Raw genomic sequence first — 20,740 nt, 5'->3', positions numbered from 1 at the left:
TGACCTTTTCTCAGTATGCACATGACGGCTAATGAATCAATACGGGTAGTCCGAGTCAAAGATCTACAATTCGTATCTCTTGCTTGATGACCCACCTTTTGGGTATTTCAGCTTTGGCGCATTCGACACGCTTACCAACCACAAGGATTATGAGTGTCAGCTTCTGGCCGCGGCCGGCGGGATCTCGTTCCGGGCGTACACCGGTGTTCTGGTTTCGATGGTCTTCTACCTTTACAGGGTTTTTAATGTTAATAAATTGCCCCATCTTGTTACCTTCACCATTCCCAAGTACAAGTACATGGAACATCTCAAGTCAGGGTTTTGAGCAACTGTGTCTATGTCAGAGCGCCTCATGTCCTGGGTGCGTCTTGATATGAGCCAGTTTCATGCGTCATGTACTTCTACCCCAACCTCCAGCAGGTAAGAAGGTCATGGCAGTCCTAGAAGCCGGTGTACCTTGACACTCCATAGCTAGTCATCTGCAAGGGACGCCAGAAGACCTTATGAAGAATGGGTACCTCAGTAAGGCTTTGTGATCTGAGCCGTTGAGAAAGGAGAAGTGAGTTCTGTTCGCATTCAGACCACCATGGAAGCTTTTTGGGTAGAAGCTTGTATTATAAAAGGAAAATCTTGTCCTCATCACCTGTCTTTGCGGCTTGAAACTTACCTTGTAGGCAGTAATCGACTATATAGTTCGCATTCAGACGAAGCCAAGTGCAAACAACACTAACAAGACAAGCGACGGAAGGACGTGATAACTATAATTTAATTTAAAGAGCCTTTAATTCCTTTAGAGGTCCTATGTTTATTATATAAGTATGGTTAAATAAACGTTCTTGTAACAGGTGACCTTGAAGGCGTATGGGGTTGGGCCTTGACGAAAAGAGAGAAACGCCCACCAACACTATCATGATAAAGCTTATGGAATTTATCCAGGTCACCCCCATTACCATATACTCTTTCCGAATAATTTCCAATCTCAATCTTAGCTCCTTGTAAAGCAGACTCGATGAGTGGCATAGGTCTGAATATGAAGGTGACGTCGGGTCCTTCCTGAAACATTGCTTCTCTCAAGCCTTGCTGCGACTTGAAGATGTGCTTTGCATAAGGCTTAAGGATCAGCAATTTTATCTCAACGTCGACCATTTTGTCTTGGAGCTTGTTGAAATCGTCATAAAAGTCTTGCAAGCAAAATGATATTCGACTGATAAAGTCAAGCTCAGTACTACCCAGAGTTTGACTGTTATCCATATCTGCCGAAGCTAACAGCAGAGAGAAGAACTGGCGTAGATCGCCACCAATCCAGTACCTTGACTTGGGTTTCTCGAGTCAAGGTAATGTGCAAATATGACGGTTTTGAGTTGTTTATGCTTTTCGAAGCAGCGTTTTAAACGATCTGGGTCTATCTCCATCGGTTGCTCAATACCAAGGATATGTTCGAATTCGAAGTGCTCCAACAAGGGCCATATCAACTGAGATGGAAGGTCAAGAGACATAGCGCGGACCATGAGTTTCTTGAGGCAAGTGAACCTGCTCATAACCGAGACAAGATCCTGTGGCGTCTCCTCCCCTTTGACAGAAATGAGGATTTCTTGGATCGCTGGAAGTACTTGAGTTATTCCTGGTCCGGGCTCGGATATATCGGTCGGGATACAGTCAGATACTAATATAATGGCTCCATTGCCACCTGTGTCAGGTGTACGGTGTTGGGCGAAATTGCCACTTTTCCAGCTTGTTGCCAGGCGTGCAAGTACCGAGCCCGGAGCAAATAGATCATACGTCCTGGGGTAAATCTTCAAGACCTTAACATGATCAGTCACGTTTTTGTGTTCGTGATTTTCGAGTAGCTTCTGGATACCATCCTCGTCTATCGACAGTTGGTGGAATAGAGATGGTGCCACACATGAGGAGAGTCTTTTGTTGATAAGAGCGACATGTTTGAGATCCTGAGTGTCGAGGAACTCAAAGACCCGGTCCCATATTTCCTGTCAGTTTCCCAATTAGAAAGAAAGTCGGATATCCTGTAAGAAAGAACATTGCTCACATTAGCCAATGCTTCCATGGCTCTCAGGAAGCTAGTGGGTAATATTTGGGAAGATCTGATCTGGCGACACTATCCATGGCGGCGCCATATCTTCCCTAGCTGTCTTTAATATGTAAATTATTCCTTGAATCTTGGATCATGGAATACCCTCTACACCGCCTTCTGTCGAGGCATGACCATGAGCTTTCGAAGTGATTGAATGTACTTGTGTACCGCACCGCAATCACCTTAAGGAAAAGCCATCCATTGCACAGATACTAGGATTATTAATATCTACCTGGTCCATGACATAATATCCTTACCACTTATTCAATATTGTTGATCAACAGCCGAAACCAGTCAGTGAAGTGCTGAATGCGTCACTATAGTAATGAGGCTTAAGGCGGCCGCATTGCTGACCTGAATACGAAGACGGCAGGTCTCTGCGGATGCTCCGTGTGCACTAATGAAGAGTACTTCGAATGCCTATCCCTGTAAGCATCCAGTAGGATGGCCCCTTAATCTTCATCTTGAAACGAACCAGCTGCAAGGCTCCATAGTCTTTGTTTCCTCGACCATGAACTCTTGTACTTGCGAGGCCTTCGCCAGGCGACCAGAACATTCTAGGATTGAAGCCTTCGACGGTATCTAGTTGCGCGCTAGGTTTTAGTATCTGGCCTCAAAGTTCACCGCCTGTTTGACCACAGCAGTGCAATGACAGCTAGAACCTTGGCGACTTACTGTATTCCTAATTTCCATATTTATAGCCCAAGAGCTCCGGCACCATTCACGTTCCCCAAACATATTAAGTTGTTCAACCAAGTTGCCCATTTCAATACGATCAATATTCAACAAAAATGGCCCACATTTATTCCGCGGTCTTTGTTCAGAAGCCCGATCCTTCAGAACCAGTTCATGAATCCGGCGGCAACTCTAGCCCCAGAGGGGACCCCACCGAGTCCTTTGGCAAAGACTATCCTTCAAATCATGGCCAGCAAGAGCACTGCGGCACCGCAGATACTTCGACTTCGGACAATCGCAATGTTCCTGGCTTAGACTCTGCTATGGGCCATCTGAATGATGCTGTTCAAAACATCATCAGAAGTGCCAGGGAAGCTACCGATAGACTACGTTTCGGTAGCCAACCCAGCACAGGATTGGACCGCGATAATGGGGCCACATCGATTATCAACCCTGAGGCGCATGGAGATGCCACGCAAATCAATGGATCAGTATACACAAGTAATACCAGCAACACCCAACGGATTTTCAAACGGAATATCATCACATACAAGCCTAAAAAGATCGGGAGTAGCATCCAGGTCAATGTAAAAGTTGCCGTCAGGAAGAGGAAGAGGAAAAGACAGAAAAAGAAAGGTCATATCTAGAGAAGGATTCACGCATGGCAAGCTGATCAGCCAAGTGGGAAAAAGCCTCATACGACTAGCATCCCCACCTCAGTTTCAAACTCTCCGTATTTTTTTTTTTTTGCCTAAGATATTACACTGTACTTGACATAGTTGCGACTCGAAACCTACTTACACAGTCCGTTAGCCTGTCACCACGATATTTCTTGAATAACATAGCAGTCCATTGCTCCACGTCCAATAGCAAACAGTCCTTCTTACAGTAGAACTATCCAAGGGGGGCAGCGGCTCCCGTGGCCCCCTAGCTCCCCCAATCTTATTCTTCTTTTACCTAGTATATACGCAAGCGTCCAAAGCTACGATCCTGATTATTGTGCATTCCGTGGAACAAAGCTCTGTGGATGCAGTGTTTGTCTGATATCGCTTGTTCATAACATGAAATCTTTGACACCTGAGGTGCTGAAGTGTCAAAAATCAATCTTGCAGGCTGGCAGCACTTTCAATAACAGTCACCTAATACACTTTCTGGGGTTGCCTTGATCTGAAGGGTCTAGACGTTTACTATGTCTATCCAAGCCTGATGTTGAAGGTCGATTCATCGGCTTGAGATATGGCGATGTCTGTGTCTGGAAAGCTCGACATGGATTCAGGTTCGTTTGTCTCGTGCGACTCATCGACACGGCATTGGATGCAACTAGCCCGGCAGGTTCGTCATATTTTCTCTCAGCCCTGCACCTACTGTGCATCTGGGGATCGATGAAATGGTTCAATTCGTAGCGATAGATCAGGGTGTACATCTATGCATCTACATCATAAATGCCCCCCAGCCGGCATGAAAGGTCTCATGTAAGTGTCGTCGCGTTCCATCCCTAGGGATCTTTTGGGTCAGCGCGCATGGTAGGGGTCTTTTGTGTCCTTATATCTTTGCCCTGCTTACGGCAGATATGTTTATTGCTTATTGTAAAGTATTGGCTCCATGACTCGAAGCGATCTTGTATATGTAACATGCACGCCAGGCTGGGATTTGACATCTCGTCGGATGCGCGAGAGTCGAGATTCTAATAGCACCAGAAGATGATTACATGTATTAACACAAAGCACGGGTTATATATATTCAGGCAAGTATATAGATTACAAAATAGAATTAGAGTTTATTTCTTCTATCACGGCAGTTTCGGACGAAGTTCCCACCAACATATTGCTAATCCCTAAAGTGCTATATTTCTAATATTATAAGTTATTAAGATCTCGTTAGTAGAGTTTGGCGTCTATCTTGCTAAGTCTGACACTGTGTGCGTACGAGTGCTACCAGTTCATAGTACCACTCTAAACCACTTAAGCTATATAGCTATTATCTTATCTTAGGTGCGCTTCTGATATCTTAACCTTAGCAATATAAGAGTGACTTTTGTTATTTGTTTTAAAGCCGAAGCAAAGCGTTGAGGTAGATGTAATAGTAAGAGGAGGATTAAGATAATCTAATCGAACCTACCCTAGGCACGCCCTCCTTCCATCTAAGTAGTCCAGTAAACAACTCTCTCCTGTAAAAATTCTTTCTTGGCACGCACTGTTAGTGCGGTGCTAGGAGCGGGATTTTCTGCAGGCCACGCGACCACACAAAAACTGCGGGGACGCTATCGGCTCCCTAACAGCAGTTTTCAGAGAAGGAATTTTGGAGAGTTCGCCTTCTCTGACAACACCTTTGTCGGATCTAATGGCGGCACCTCAGAACCAGAACGCCTTAGATATCGGAGGGCGATGCCCCGGGCATTCGTAGCGACATCCTTCCGATCAACGACGCCGATTGCGATGGGTTTTTCTCCTTTAAAGGCAAGCCGCACCGTCGGCCTCTGATCCCTTCCCGAGGTTTTTCCCTGCCGCCGCGACAGTCGACTACGAGCTACAACTTGGTTACTGGAGATTGTGGACTGCGTCAGCAGATGTAGTGATGCGCGAGAGAATTCTGGTCGGTGGAAAAAGTTCGACAATAGATTGCCCTCGAACCCGCTGACGGGTGACGGGCTTGAGAAATACAGCACCTTTTGTGCCATTGGTATGCTGGATGGTGAAGGAAGCGGGGTATCCTGTACCTAGCTAGCTCAGCACGTCTTTTGCTCCAGTAGGAGATTTGGCTTCGTTACAGCCACCCAGACGAAAAATACACATACATACATACATACATACATACATACATACATAGTAGTCCAGTAAAAGGCCTATAAAATAAGGCGATCCTTTGGTTACTCAACAACAAGGAGTCACCGAGGTGACATCTTCGACGACGGCTTGGTACCAGTAAGAGTCTTTGCAGATATGCAGGCCCGGGTGTGGAAATATAGACTTAGGCAGAACTGGGAGCAAAGTTCCACTGCTGCACCATCAGCATCCCCTGCCTGCCTTATTTACTCCACGCAACCCCCCTGCGTAAAGTTACCCTACTTATTCGACTTTGCTTTTGCACTTGGCTTTCTCCCTGCAGCCCATAACTTTAGCTTTCAGTACAAGTTTAGCTCTGTCTTATACTCAGGCCACTCTCTACATGCAAACCAGCGAACCATGGATAAACAAACCAATCTATCCGTATAAGTACGCGTTATGACAGAGCTTAGATTCACTGTGCGTAGTTTCTTGTTCTGTCTCTCGCCGTATACTGACTGTGCCAGGCTGAGAAAGTTTCTCAGGAAACTCGGATTCCTGTATATAAACCAAAGGTTGAAGTGTACATTACGAGCAAGCCTCCAATCTTTGAGAACAGGAAAGATTCGATGTTCTAGCATTTGGGCGAAACCTTCGTCCTTATCCGGGTCTGGCTACTAAAATTAAGGGGCTTATATAGGTCGAAACCAGTATTGGACGAAGAGAAACAGAGCTTGCTTCAAGGCGGATAGGATTGATGTTGACCTTTCTTTTTATCACTATTATCTACACACCCCTTGAGTGTGTGCTTGAAGGTCGAGGCTTCCCTAGCACTTGAATGCTTGATATAAACGTAAACAAATTCTTGAGCTGTGGATATCGCTGCGATTTTACGTCACCATGTATGCATGGGAGGCTTACAACTGCACTGAGTCAAAGCCTCTTTGAGAACATTGATATCCTCCCATTTTCTTGTATGATTGTCCTTTTGGTTGTTGGCCACCAGCATCGAGACCATAAAGTCAAAAGTAAACAGGGCAAACCCGTCAAGAGGACTGACCTCACGGCAGAGAGATAAACATAGGGAAAGAGCTTGGCCAGAAGTTCTTTTCTGACTGGTAATCCGAGCCCCACCCTCTGACGGTCCTCGTTGTCAGAGAAGCTGTCTCGATGCTGTGGCTTGAACTGTGTGATGTGTCTTTCCCGCTCCAGCCGCCACCTTTAGATTCTAAGTAGCCCTTTTCCAGGATATTGAGAATAGTCAGAGTTAGTCGGCTGAACAACCTTGTAGGTCTCTTCTCCACAATGGTGCTCTCGATAGGCTCCCCCTTGCATAGTGCGGCCGGCTCCCCATCTGTTCAATTGAGATCAGTTAGCCAGGGTCAGGTAGAATTGTCATACACGATGCCGGAATCGGAATTGCCGAATCCAATCGCAACTCAAGCGGCCGGCGCTATTGGTATTAGCCTGTCTGAATCGCGGTGTTCGTGGACGATCGGTATGTCACGCTTTTGTTCGCCTAAGAGATTAGCTGACGATTTAGTTTCTCTTGGAATCCTCGGCCATGGCAAGCATAAAAGCACCAGTCCATAGCAACTTCCGTGAGATCCCATTTTCAGAGGCTCTCCATCAACCGGCTTTTATTATTCGCTTTATTGGCCTTGTCCATCGACATTCTTTTGTCTCCCCTCGCCGCGATGCTCCTACCAGCTACCCACAGCCTCAGTCGCAAACGATCACGTTCAAACACGCTGGGAGACGAAGGACTACGACCTCATTGCGACCTTTCAACAGCTCACCCGACTCTAGATATCTCGAACGACGTATTTAGATCCCTCGATATCAGATTCAAGAAGAGCAAGCCTGAGGGGGTGCTCGAAAATGCGATTGCAAATGGCAACATTCCCCACGGCGACATCGCAACCAACCACAGCACCGAAGGCAGCAGGGCCAGAAATGAAGATCTCACAGATGAGGGTATAGACGACGATTTTACAGATGAGGGTCTCACAGATGAAGGTATTGCAGACGACGAGAGCACATGTTCCACAAAGCCGATCGAACCTGGAGACATCAAGACCGAAAGCTTATGGGGCCGAGAATATCCGATTAATGAATGGTAATAGAAGTGCTATACACTGAGAGACCTTTGCTAAGTCGGCGGCACAGGCAGCCACATGATCAGAAAAGAACTGAGGCATGGGAACTAAGGTTAGCTAATACCATGAAGAAATGTCCTATGTTAACTGGGTATGGAAGTCACGAGCTTTATTCTAACTTATTCGGCACTTGCGAGACAATGATCCCTTCTACTTACCGGGTTAGTTTGCGTCCCATTGCTTTAGCCAATGTCCTCGCTGCTAATGGTCACAAGTGCGCTCTTGATGTTGGATCAGCAGGCGGTATTATATGACCCCCCTATGATATGATAAGTATGCCAACAGATTCATCTAGGAAACTGGGCTATGTATGCGCTCTTCAACCTATTTGAATGGTACTTGACTAACCTAATTCAAGGGACTTTGCAGATGAGCATCCTGGTCTTGATGTTATTAGTGTTGACCTGTCAACCTCGACACCTGAATGGGTTCCGCCTAATCTGACTTTGTGAGGCTATATGGACGTCTTACACTTGATCAGCGTTAACATTAATGCAGTCAGACCGTAGAACGCCTCGATCTTCAAGACTTTTCAACATCTTCAATGGACTTTGTACATTTCCGCGAACTTAAAGGGAGAATCAGTCACTGGCGCGAGTTTCTAGAACAGGTCTTTAACGTCTTGAAACCCGGAGGGGTTGCAGAGTTCCACGAAGAAGCCATTAAGCTTAAAGGAGAGGAAGAGTTACCAAAGGATGGTTTTATGGTGCAATGGGGAGACCTATTCAGAGAGGCTGGTGCAAGGCGAGGGGCGGATTTCGAGATGATCGACTCCAGACAACAGCTTAGTTTGCTACGGGATGCCGGTTTCAGTGACATCAAGAGAAATCGCTACAAGGTAAGTCAATGGCGTCCAGTGAACCTTGAAAATAACTAAGTTTGAGTTATCACAGGTACCGATTGGGCCTTGGCATACATCGCTGCAGCAGCAGGAGTTAGGAAGGTTAGCTTGGAAGGCATTTACTTATGACATAGAAGGGTCCATCCTTCGTCCAGCCATTAAGAATCTGGGATGGAGTGAGGAGGAATGTCAGCTATTTACTACGAATTTGCGCAATGAGTTGCAGATGACAACAGTCAAACCTTATATGACACATTTTGTAGTTGTGTGCAAGAAACCATAGACTTGATGCCTCGATTGACTCGCTCAAGAATTATAAGATGTCTTTTGCCACTAGAATTGTATGTTCGGACCTTGAATAAACTGGAAAAATATAAAGCTTTAGTATGACACAGCTCTGCATAACTCGTTTATCCATCTAGTATCTCTCTGCCATGCAACCCATGGTTTCAAAGTGATGAAGGCGTAGAAGGAAATATTACCAACAGTAGCAACAACCACGAATCAAGGAACAGTACTCATGGATCAAAGACTCGCCTGCCTGTCATTCTGTGGAGTCTAGCGCAGATAGCAACAGGGGCTTAGCGTTAGCAAACAGCATGCCTGTGCATGCACTTATGCGCCACTCTTAGTGTATCAGGCGGGGGCTCATTAGTGATGGCTGAAAGGAACGAGACCCATATCCTCGTTCAATCCTCTCGAGAATGGAGCGAGATGCACCTGCATGTCCCACTGCCAATGTCACGCGCCGCCACTGCTGATAAATCTCGGAATGGCTTTGTAGATGGATAGAAAGCACATTTGTTTCTCATCATGGTGGAAGGAGCCCAGTGAATCATCTCTTATTACTTTTCCTCTTGCCTTGGTCAATTATCTGAAAACGATAGATTCACGTGCTAGCCACGGTGACGACGGAAGCAAAGGTGACAAGGCGTCAATGGGGTAACACTGCGCCAGATGAACATTAGAAGCGGTGCCTTCAAAATCGGGCTGAGAACCTGTGGAGTTTGGAGAGGGGGTGACAACCACTGGACTCCCTTTGTTCGTTCGTACCACAATCAAAGTCCAAGCTTATACAGCTCAACCCCAGGGGGTTATAAAAACGTCAGAAGTAGTATCCAGTAGATTTCAGTATAATAGCATAAAGTTCAATTCTTTTCAGATATGAATCTTCTGTAATGTTACAAATATTCCTTCACGTTGTTTTCTGATAGATGTGGACTTGATGTTACATTTCCTGGTCCTGTTCCGCGGGCTCACTGTTATGTAGTGGGCTTTGGCCTACCTTCTGGTTGCTTGCTGATTAGTGCGTCCCAAATCCTAGCTCAAACCGAAAACTTGCGATCGGCAAGCTGCGCAGCCAATGGTTGGGCTTTTATCTTTCTCCCCTTGCCCTGGGAGCATCTATACTGCGTGTTGACATTCCCTCACCTTGTCACCAACCTCACACCCTTTTGCCTGATTTGACGAGGCGACTCTCAAACCCTACCAACCGTCGGTGTGCCATTTCGGTTACAGGGTTGGACACCGTGCGGGGGCGTTTAGGAGCGACTCCCAACACTCTCTCCGACCAATCTTTTTCGTTACTGGCTACAGCCAATGAATCGCAAGGAAAACAGCCACTAAAAGGACAGTCATCGAGTGCACGGTAATGAAGGATGGTTCTGCATAACATAAAAGAAGACCAAGCCTCCCTCCTTCATCACACTCACGACATCAAACCTCGCAGGCATATATTTAGCATGAGTCGGAAAAGACCGCCCGCTGACAGAACCTCCGAACGGCGCAAGACCAAGAGAGGGCGCGTAAATCCGGGCAAGACTGAACCTCCCCACGCAACTGCAGAGGTTCCAGACGACAAGACAGATGCCCCAGCAGCGAACGAAGACAAAACAGCAGACGACGATGTTGACCAAGACCCCGATACCTCCCACGCGTCTGCTCCTGACCCCGATCTTCACAAGACTAAGATTCTCGAAACAGCTGCGAGCGATCTAGAAGATGAGACAGATGCCCCGACGGCAAGCCAAGATAGAATCCCAGAAGAGCCTACGAATCAAGAGCCCGACGCCTCAAACTCTTGTGCTTCTGAGCCCGATATCGACGAGACTGCGGTTTCGCAAGCAAGCACTAGCCGCGTCGATAATGGGATAGAAGCATCCATGTCAGATCAGGACAAGGCATCAGAAGCCCCTGATGACCTACTAGATCTCACATGGGTAGATCTTGCTAGAGATCTTCATTCCATCCTCAAGTACTCAGTTTATGGTGAATTCTTTCTCTTTTGCCATTTACGAAACGGCCGTTCTGGCTGGGTAGCAGAAGAAAAGGTTCAGATTGAGGCCCCTTTTACTCTCAACACATTCTGGGAGTCCCGAGAAGACGTCCCAGGTCGCCCGCACGCTGAGGTTTGCGAGAAGGTCTTCAAAATTATGCCTCAGCAACCTCGATGGAAGAAGAATTGTGTTATCTGGCGAGTTGGAGAACCCTATTTCACAGGCACCCCCGCCATGATATCATATTTAACCGAGCTCAAAGATAGATGGAAGGCACATTTCAGGTTGCCTGAGGTTATTACTTTATCGAAAGCAGAAGCACTATATCCGGAGACATCAACAGGGTGCTGGGAAATGTCAGCTTCTAGTGATTCAGACCCAGTTCCGCAGATGATATTCAGCCATCGGAAGACTCCGAAATATAAAAAAGCGGTATTCGAATTCTTCATTCTCTACGACTCTTGTGACGGAGAATGGAAGAGCGAGGTGGACATCCAGAAGGAATATCCTGCGGCTGTCGAGACTTACTGGCAAAGTCACCCGGGATTGCGCGAGAAGGAGAGTCTTGAACGTCTTAAAGTTCCGGAGCAGTGCTTTAAGATTCATAGCCATAGGTTTAAAGGAGGGAAAACTCTATTGAAAGTTCAACTGGTAGGAAAATCGGACTGTGAAGAGTTCAAGGCTTCGAGAGCACTCAAACGTTGGAAGGAGCCCACCGAGAGATACCTGGAGAAACACAAGTTACAGATCTGATCATGCTCTTTTTATTGCATAGCTCGACTATCGTCTCTAAGACTCATGCTGATTTAATTATATCTGCTTTTCGCCCCTAATGCGGCGCCTATGTTGCTCGATCATTGATTCCCCCCAAACTCTTGCAATAGCAACATGTGGCCGATCAAGAATGAGGTTAGCTAGCTGGTCTGCCATAGGAAATCTCGTGGGTTCAGACACAAAAAACCTTCCATTACCGTTTAGTTCAGAAACTCCGATATCCAGGCGTATCCCGACGTGGACGGATCCGAACTTCTCCATATTGTCGGGATGGTTCAGGAGACGAGAGTTTTGATACAATGCAAAGTCCTTTAGTTCTTCCAGCTTTTGTTTTCGCTTCTTAGGATCGTCTGAGAACCATTTGAAGTGATTTGGTGTCGCCTTTTCAGCGGCGAAATGTGGAGGCTCCATGTCATGATTGACTGTTGTGAACGCGATTTCAATAACCTGGCGTCGTGAGATAAAGACGCGATACTCGCCCAACTTTTGCAACGATTCAATGTATTCCTGATGGAAAAACCTTGGCTGTCTTATGTCAGGCACGAATTCGAACGGCTCTGAGTTGGATTGTGGAGTTTCAATACATTCCAGGTTGTCTCGCATCGTGCTTTCAACGATTTTAACATCAGCACCACCACAGCTATAGCCACGTTTGGTCGCCATCCGCTTTATGAGTGTACTAGGCAAAGTACACTTCCCCATGCCGAAGCAAGTCCTTGGACGGTAAGAGTATTTCCAATCAGCATCTCGAGCAATCATATCCAGAATGCGTATGTCTGCTATTTTGCAAGCTGCCGACCGGTTCTCCGTCTCACTCGGACAGATAGAAAGGCTCCCGTGGGCTGCTGACAGCATTTGAAGATGGCTGTAAAGGTCGTCCATCGACAATGTTTCCCAATCGCCATGGCTGTTTGCCAACAAAATCAAGACACTTGATGCTTTCTTTTCCATGATGTAGCTCAGCAAAGTATTTCCTAGTACATTGGATACCAGCCATTTCCACGACTTGAACTCAGCTTCAACGCGGTCCCTTGCGCGAGCAAATAGCATAGTTAGAATCGCTTGATGGATTATTGTATAGTCGAGGTCTTTTTTGATAAATGCTTTGCCGGAGGACTCTTTTATCTGCTTTAGTAATTTTCCTTCCAAGATGGGTGCTACATCTTTGTGGAGTGTTTCGATATCAAGCAAGTTGAGGCGGACTCCTATCATATCGCCTTTCGAAACGTCTTCATCAGCGGTTGTGCCAACACAGAGCAGAAAAATTGTGTCTGAAGAGCCTTGCGTCTCTGTGGAGATTTCCGGTCCTGGACCTCCAAGACCTGGGGTGTCATGAGCACGAATACCGTCACGACTTTTCTCCGCCGTGACATGGGTCGTTGATGTAAGCAGTTGCGGCTCACTCGGAATTTGTCTTGAAGGATCTGCGCTTAGACGTTGGAAATTGCGTTCTCGAAAGAGAATCTCGAGTTCAGGAGATGAAAATAAGGAAGACCTCTCTTCAATCATTTGTATCAATGACAAGAGGTTCTCCTTTCTCATGTTACTAAGTGCGGACAATCCAAGCCTTGCTGCACAAAGAACTGCCGCACCATGTGATGTTTGAATAATATGTTGCATGGCAAGCAGGACCTTGGCATAGCGTTGATTTTGTGCGCTCATTAACCCATGACAGATGTCGGGCTTGCATAGCCCATCAAGAAGTCCTTGGAGCATCTTTTGTTCACGCGGACATAAAAGACGCACTTTCGGCTTGAGTTTCAACCACGCCTCTGCACCTGAAAGGCAATGATTCCTAAGAGGCTTCTCTCTGGCAACACTTAACTCTGGGGTATCCATAACCCGAGAGTTGTATTAAAGAGATTGTTATAGAATTATTATAGAGGTGCTGTAGAATTGCTGTAGAATTGCTGTAGAATTGCTGTAGAATTGCTGTAGAATTGCTGTAGAATTGCTGTAGAATTGCTGTAGAATTGCTGTAGAATTGCTGTAGAATTGCTGTAGAATTGCTGTAGAATTGCTGTAGAATTGCTGTAAGAGGTGCTGTAAGATTTATGCTAGGGTATTATTAGTATGTGTCTCTACTGTAGTCCCTTGCAAACTCTTTGGTTTGTCTCAAACTGGGCCTATCCTGGCCCGCCATTGCTGCCCACATTCTACTCCATACTTCCCCTGCAGATACTTGTTTTTTGCAGATGTGTAATATTACACGCCCCCAGATAACAACTTAATGCTGGTGGTTGGAGAACGCTAGTCTCACACTTGTGTTAGATTGATTGGAGATAAGGCTGGAGAAGTTACTCTATAACTAATAAGGTAAGGCGCGCGACGCAAGCATCAGCTATCAGCTCGGGTACGCACGTATACTAACACCCTTGTTCTTCTTCCCCGCTTCGAGTGACTCCCCTGTTTCCTCAACTCAACCTGCTGACTCCCCTGTTTCGTCGACTTAACTACGTAACTGACTTATTTTCTGCACTCAGCTAAACTCCCTCATGGAGGAGTTCTTTACCGAACAATTTCACAAACTACTACGTAGACACGATGATATTGAAAAACTTCAAGGCTTTTCAGTGTTGGCTGGCCAAGCCTTTGCTGTGGCCAAATTTCTCATTGCAATACAACCAACATTGGCTGAGTTAAAGACTGGAGAAAAGCATAGGCATCACACTAAAAGACTCCAAACTTATCTTAACTTTCTGTTCTCTAGGCCTGATGCAAAAGTCAACTCTGAGCTACTGAAGCTTAATTTCTATGTGAACTTAGTTATCGGCTTGTCTCTTAATTCTTGCTGTTTTTCTCGTTCTTGCTTTTATTTTCCATTTCTCATCAAGGTGTGCGGCCCAATGGACTTAACGCCTGCCGTCCCCAATGTTGGGTTCAGAACGCGGTAGCTGCGACGCCGTCCGCACGGGATACGACGAGGCGGGTGTCGAATGGAAAGAGGCGCAGCCCTCAAAACTCAGCTCTTGTCTGTGCTGTTACTGTACGTAGCTTGACCGTGGCCGCGGTGTTGGTGGTGCAGGGAAAGTGGAATTTTGACCAACATGCCAGGCATGGGGTACCGGAATGAAGACCTGCAGGTCCAGTCAAGGGTGACCCCATATTCCGAGCCGCCACCCCCGTCCAGGTTGGCTATTTGATCGGGGATCATCTCTAGTGAAACCATTTTCACGCGATTCAAGTGTTGGTGTCATCATTTGGCAAGACCAAAGACCCTAGGTAGCCGGGGTCTCCAGAGGATCCGGACAAGCCGGTAGGTACCAACCCTCGCTTGCCAACCGGTGTCTGAGTACTTCTTAGTTATCTGGCATGGAGGACTTAACCTAACAAACAAAGTTTCGTGATCCTGGCTCTATCGGGAAACGATCTCCGGCGTGAATGGTTGCCGAGGGAAGAGAAAACACTCTTGAGGATGACTAATGATCATGCCTTCCAGCACAGAGATGATAAAAAGCAGTATCAGGGACGAGTATTGTATGAAAGAAATAAGACATTGGAAAATAAAGATCTGAGTGCTAACTGCTGAGTAAAGCTTGATATCTCAAGAGGTCCCCATGCCAGAGCTCGCATTCACTACCTAACTACTGTTATTCACCTGAACCATTGTGCACCCAATGATGGAGTACCCTCGAATCAGTGGCAGTGATATACCGCAGAAGGGTTTGATTAATATTAATGCGATGTATTGCACTTCTGGCATTGCATACACCGCTTCTACAGCCTTACTGGCGGCGTGTCTCTACACTGCATATTTCATTCTCCACGATTGGCGCATTCAGCATTGTAGGTGATTTCTAATATAGGCTGCGTTATGGTAGTGAAAGCTGCTGATTTATATCAAAGATATGATCCTTCTTGCCTGGATGTTCACGATAGCCGGGGCCATAACCCTCGCTGGCATACACAATGGCACCGTGAACAATGCTACTTGGGAAATTCTTGTTGCCAACCTAGTTGTCATCCCAGGCACAGTCCTTGCCAAACTGGTGACCTGTGTCATCTACTACGCGGTATTGGAAAGGCTTTGGTATCGATACCCCGCCTTTGCCATCTGGACTGTGGCGTCTTTGATAACCTGCCCCTTCGCCGCTCTGTGGGTAGTTCTCTTGCTTGAAGTTATCGAGTGTGAACAGCCTCAGGCTCCCTGCTCGCTTCACCTTGGCAGAGTTTATGCTATGTATGTGGCACAAGCGGTTATCGGGGCTTTGGCAGACATGGTATTTATGTTTTCTATGCTAGCTTACACCCTTCGCAATACCAAGTCGCGGAATAATAGAATGAGAGTAGTTGTTTCTGTCGGCAGCGGGATATTCCCGCTAGGGGCTGTTGTGGGCCGGTTTGTCATTCTGGTCATTGGTCTCAAAAACAATGACTCAACGCCCTTGTTGGCAAATGGCATATTGCTTTTATCAATTGAAAGCAATATTGTTATTGTCTGCAGTTCAGTACCCATGATTCGCAAGTTCAAAGACAATCACAGGTGCAATACAGTCGAATACCCACGACATGCTGCTGTTTTGGATGGAGTTCAAGGCGATCGGGGTCTGAGCTCATGCTAAACTCATGACTGGGGTACTTGAGTACATTGAGACAAGTCAGTCTCTGGGAGTTTAGGGCATGGTTACGAAGAGTACTGAATCTTCGAACAGACGTAAGGGCGAAAGCCACTTTATATTGCGTCCTACCGTCTTTTCCCTCAAGCAACTGGTGCCAAAAGCGCATTGCAGTGGTCTTGGATCGCCATGACTTCCCTCGCTGTTTCTTCACCATACCCGATATACACTACTAGCTGAGAGTAATAATTTAAACATTTGTAATTTAAAATGCTTTGCAATATCCTCACGGTCCCATTGAATTAGAGTACAATTCCTTTTATAAATAACTCAATTTACCGGCTTCCAAGTAATTAAGACCTACATACGCTCGGTGGTGGGACGAAATCCGCCTCTTGCTTGGATCTTTGCCAGGTTAGCTTTTGGCTTCTGGTAGTCGTCGTAGTCCGGATTACTAGCCGCTCACATCATTTAGCTTCCCCACTGTAGCAGCGGTTAGGTAGATTACAAGCACTTAACCCTTGAATCTTCTGGGAGAAAGCTGATTGGCAGTCGATAACATGGTGTGATTCGATCCATAAGTAAGTACTAAAGCCCGTCCCCGTCTTCCTAATCCGAATCTCAGTTGTCCTGGCAAAAATTGTTCAGCATATGCCAAGTTCTCTCCTCCACCTTTCCAAATTTCTCCCCACAACCGTTCCCTTCTCTTTCCCTCTCCACTCTGGGGTCTGAGTACGTCCTGATTCTCGACTTTTGCGATTTATGATTTTGATCAGTCTCACCTCTGAATACTATCGCCATGCAGATTCCACCGAAGGAAGAGATCCGTCGAAAAGGGAGGCAAATGAGAAATCGCGAGGCCGCGAAGAAGTTCCGCGAGAGGAAGAAAAAGCAAATCGCAGACTTAGAGAAGAAGGGTTGCATTTTGTCTGCACAGAACCCTAATGCAGAAATGGCCGACCTTTTGGAAAGACTTGACCAGGTGATAAAAGAGCGAGATAAGTTGATCAAAGAGAGAGACCAGGTGATTGAGGAAAGAGACCAGATAGTTAGGGAGAGGGAGTGTTGGGTCCAGCTTGGGCCATCTTCTAAACAATACCCGTCTCTGGATCTCATAGGACCTTCTCTATCATACCCAACACTACCTGAAGGGTTATCCTCCAGGGTATTACAAAGAGAAAAACCGGAAACAACGCCACAATTCTCCACGATCGACTGTTTACAGCCCTCTGAGTTTTACAGAAACCAAAGAAATGGCGAAGATCCAAACTCGTTTTACTCAAGTCAATGTAACTCTGATCCTATGTACTACGGTCAATCGGCCTGGGACACGAATCCTTGGGGATGATGTCTCACGTATTGTCTACAAAGGCAATGTTTCACGCGATCAGATATTCACCTTGACTTGCAGCTTGAACATAAGCTTGGAGGAAAACCAAGGAATGGATGTCTACAACTCTCGACAACAAGTTTTGGGGGGAAGTGAAATGGACTATCGGCATGATCGGCATAACCTTCCAACCATCTGAACATCAGAATAGAAACTCGGGCCAAGGGAGCTGGGTCAACTACACCTTAGCAAATAGCCGCAAGCTGTTATCAGCTCCGAAACAACTATTCGAGCGTCAATCTAGCGTCGGGGTCAGATTAGTGGGCCGTTGGGCAGGGTTGACAAATTAATTCGCAACCACTTCGCGCGAGTAAGACGCTATGGCCTGTTCAAATTTGTATGCCTCTAACAGCTTGCCACCAAGTCACGATCTGACTCAATAGGTGAAGTTTGCGGAGGAAGCATTCAGCGTCGCTTAAATTTGTATATCGATAAATTCAACGCTTTTGAACCCTTCTGGATGATGTCGAAATCTGTGGTCGGTAAAACCATGTTGTTGATATGAACGCAGATCGAAACGTGCGCGTTCGTGAGGGCATCCAGGATCTGTTATTCAAGACTCACATATTGAGGATTCCCTTTAAAGCTTCCACAATTCATGATATTGGACATCGTATACCAGAAATTGTACTTTGTCCCATCCCAAGTCAAGGGGCAGAGTCATAGCTGAAACGGGCACCTTCTATTAGCCAATGACATGGAATGAGGAAGCAAGATCCAATAACCTACCTTTGCGGTGCTGTTGCCGGGCGTATAGTCCTTGGGAGTGCGTCACAAGCCGGACAAGAAAGCTTGTGTCGCTGTTCGCAAGTCGCAGGTGTCAAGCAGAGGCGGGTCGAAGCCAAGCTTGTCTAGCTCCAAAAACCTACACAGGGCAAAGATAAACGGTTAGCTACTTTGCTACCAGAAATGGCCCACTTCCTGCATACTTAGAAAGCTCCCAGAAGATCAGAGTGAGTTCCTGCTGATCCTCAATGGAGAGTTCATCCCAGCCCCTAGGATAAAAATCAGTGAAACTCCCTAATTAATAAACAAAGACTTACGATGAAACAGTACGGAAGATAGACGTTGCTTGCTCAAAGGCCTTCGAAGCCTGGGCAAATTCGCCTTCACGCTGAAAGCAGAGTACAGCAAGCAAGAGGGCACGGATCAGATACGTAGATGGTTTGCGGCATAAAATGGCCTTATATGTATCTGCCATCCATTTTCTTAAGCATCGGATGTCGTCGAGACCATTCCCTTCAAGTTCTAAGATAAATAGTGGTTTACACATAGACCTTGTGATGTAAAGGCTTGTGGCATACGGAAGCTGCAATAGTCCTTCGTCGTTCATTTCCTCTGTAAAGCTAGAGTTGCGGTATCTCTGCCAGTAAATGTAGACCAAGTCCTGGTCTAGACTTAGTATCGGGAAATCCTGTTTCCGGAAATACTTCATCATATTTCCAATAAAGGCAGGCGTACGTGGTAACTGCATTCTAACAAATCTTCATGAAAGGTACTGTTGAGAGTGCCCTTCGTGAAGAGGTAACGAGTTCAAGAAGGTTATAACATGTTGGTCAAGTTAACACTGATGAAAACCCCTAAATACGCCTTTTATCTTACTATGAGCGCAGACCACAACTGTTGTAATCATCGATATTGCCAACTCAGTCGGCGGTTTCCGAGACAGTACCATGCAGCCCCTGCATGTATGGAAAGCCCTGGATAGAGAAGGCTATAGCTCGAGCCTTGTGGCTTGTTGCTTCGATGTGAACAAGCAGTCGAACCTGTGAGCCAAGTATCAATTCCTACCTTTTGTTGACGAACATGTTACGGCATCTGGCACTTCGGATTCAATGTTTGTCAACGTGAGCTCCTGCTGCTCATGCATCTAACACTTTGGAATCCCAAGAGCTACCCACAGAGCTGGAGGCACTGGATACAAAGTAGCTCAATAGAAGCTATTCTTTCATACCTGCCAGGTTTGCAGCTCGACAAAATATCTCGTGAGCCCTGACTCACTGATCCGGTAGCTGCCCTCCCTTTACCCAGCCTTGTATTTGGAGGATGGTGCTAGCAAGGGGCTCAACGATATGACAGGGCAATGCCATGGCGAGAGTCACATCGGCAGTTGGATCGTTCACGTTGATCTTCTGCAAAATGCAGGGTATTCTGTGTGACTGCGTTGAGAAGTGCGTATTTAGCGTCCTTTGTAGTGGAACCTTGCTCTGGTTACCGTATTAGTTGCCTCGCTAGAATGAGGCTCTGCTAAGCTCAATGCGCGCCTTGCATCTCACGGCGTTTGACCTTCTCACTGAGCTCTGCAGGGCTTCAGAAATAGCGGTCTGGCATCAGCCGCAACTGGTCGCCAATCAGCTTTCGGCCTCCCTTTTTCTTATTTTCGTGCTTCAAGCTGCAGTATCCTGCCGCCGTTGGTCCTTACTGAACCATATTCAATACAATGCGATTCACTCATAACAAGTTCATATCAACAATAAAGGCGAGTCTGGCAATACAAAGGCATCATACAATGGCCCTGGATCAATTACACAGGCCGACAAATCATTTGCAATTGAACCAACTTATATACTAATGCAAGGCCTAGGATTTCCTCTGCTGTATATGGTGATGTCCGTCCATGGCTCTCTACTTACTGACCAGAAGCTTAAACTTGAGGATGCTGATACGGTTAATAAGGATATTAGTTCTGTGTATAATTATTAGATCTAGCTGCCAGGCATCTTCTCAGGATCTATATAGATATGTTAATTTTATTGCTTATAATGCAAATTTACAAGCAGTAAAATTTAGTCGCCTCCATTATTCAACATTACTTTTCCAGTGAATAGATATGCCTTTTGTGGTTAACAGTGAGATCTAGAGAACTTAGTTAGAAATGACGATCACTTCAAGGAACTCTACGGGTCGCGCTCCATCCATTTTCAACCCAATTGTCAAACATGTTGGCGCCTTGTACCGGCCACACCGAAAATCGAAACAAGGCTCCTGCGGTATCAAATGAGCAGGCTCGATGACTAGACATACCTGCAACATGGGGTTGACCTGCAGCCGGGATGTTAGACATTTAGAATGGATTGTTCTGAGCACCATAGACCGGCCGGGCCGGGGAGGTTTTCAACACTCCTATCGGTACCATGTACTCTACCAGCCAAGAAGATCCTTATAGTCAGTGTCTAAGGCCGAAGATACAGGTAGCCCACAACAAACTGCTACGATAT

General features: G+C 46.3%; 7 protein-coding genes across 7 annotated transcripts; 4 read left to right on the top strand and 3 right to left on the bottom strand.

Annotated features, from left to right (window-relative positions):
• Positions 1-822: 822 nt before the first annotated feature.
• FOXG_01400 (uncharacterized protein) lies at positions 823-2,062 on the bottom strand (the record flags this gene model as incomplete). Its single annotated transcript, XM_018378216.1, has 3 exons — positions 823-1,253; positions 1,310-1,985; positions 2,045-2,062. The coding sequence occupies 3 exons, from the start codon at positions 2,060-2,062 to the stop codon at positions 823-825; spliced, it is 1,125 nt and encodes a 374-aa protein (XP_018234096.1).
• Positions 2,063-2,880: 818 nt separating this feature from the next.
• On the top strand, positions 2,881-3,411 carry FOXG_01399 (uncharacterized protein; the record flags this gene model as incomplete). The annotated part of the gene is made up of 1 exon (XM_018378215.1): positions 2,881-3,411. The coding sequence occupies one exon, from the start codon at positions 2,881-2,883 to the stop codon at positions 3,409-3,411; it is 531 nt and encodes a 176-aa protein (XP_018234095.1).
• Positions 3,412-7,223: 3,812 nt separating this feature from the next.
• On the top strand, positions 7,224-8,809 carry FOXG_01398 (uncharacterized protein; the record flags this gene model as incomplete). The annotated part of the gene is made up of 6 exons (XM_018378214.1): positions 7,224-7,645; positions 7,696-7,928; positions 7,981-7,993; positions 8,044-8,133; positions 8,184-8,523; positions 8,579-8,809. 6 exons carry the CDS (start codon positions 7,224-7,226, stop codon positions 8,807-8,809), a joined length of 1,329 nt encoding a protein of 442 aa, XP_018234094.1.
• A 1,459-nt stretch (positions 8,810-10,268) lies between these two features.
• On the top strand, positions 10,269-11,555 carry FOXG_01397 (uncharacterized protein; the record flags this gene model as incomplete). Its single annotated transcript, XM_018378213.1, has 1 exon — positions 10,269-11,555. The coding sequence occupies one exon, from the start codon at positions 10,269-10,271 to the stop codon at positions 11,553-11,555; it is 1,287 nt and encodes a 428-aa protein (XP_018234093.1).
• A 57-nt stretch (positions 11,556-11,612) lies between these two features.
• FOXG_18089 (uncharacterized protein) lies at positions 11,613-13,292 on the bottom strand (the record flags this gene model as incomplete). Its single annotated transcript, XM_018398137.1, has 1 exon — positions 11,613-13,292. The coding sequence occupies one exon, from the start codon at positions 13,290-13,292 to the stop codon at positions 11,613-11,615; it is 1,680 nt and encodes a 559-aa protein (XP_018234092.1).
• A 1,904-nt stretch (positions 13,293-15,196) lies between these two features.
• On the top strand, positions 15,197-16,138 carry FOXG_18088 (uncharacterized protein; the record flags this gene model as incomplete). Its single annotated transcript, XM_018398136.1, has 2 exons — positions 15,197-15,362; positions 15,423-16,138. 2 exons carry the CDS (start codon positions 15,197-15,199, stop codon positions 16,136-16,138), a joined length of 882 nt encoding a protein of 293 aa, XP_018234091.1.
• Positions 16,139-18,293: 2,155 nt separating this feature from the next.
• On the bottom strand, positions 18,294-18,960 carry FOXG_01395 (uncharacterized protein; the record flags this gene model as incomplete). Its single annotated transcript, XM_018378212.1, has 3 exons — positions 18,294-18,387; positions 18,452-18,517; positions 18,566-18,960. The coding sequence occupies 3 exons, from the start codon at positions 18,958-18,960 to the stop codon at positions 18,294-18,296; spliced, it is 555 nt and encodes a 184-aa protein (XP_018234090.1).
• Positions 18,961-20,740: the final 1,780 nt, after the last annotated feature.

This window comes from Fusarium oxysporum, chromosome 1 (assembly GCF_000149955.1).
Source record: "Fusarium oxysporum f. sp. lycopersici 4287 chromosome 1, whole genome shotgun sequence".
NCBI classification, from domain to species: domain Eukaryota; kingdom Fungi; phylum Ascomycota; class Sordariomycetes; order Hypocreales; family Nectriaceae; genus Fusarium; species Fusarium oxysporum.
Note: the sequence above shows the minus strand (reverse complement) of the source record. Positions and strands in the feature narration are given on the sequence as shown.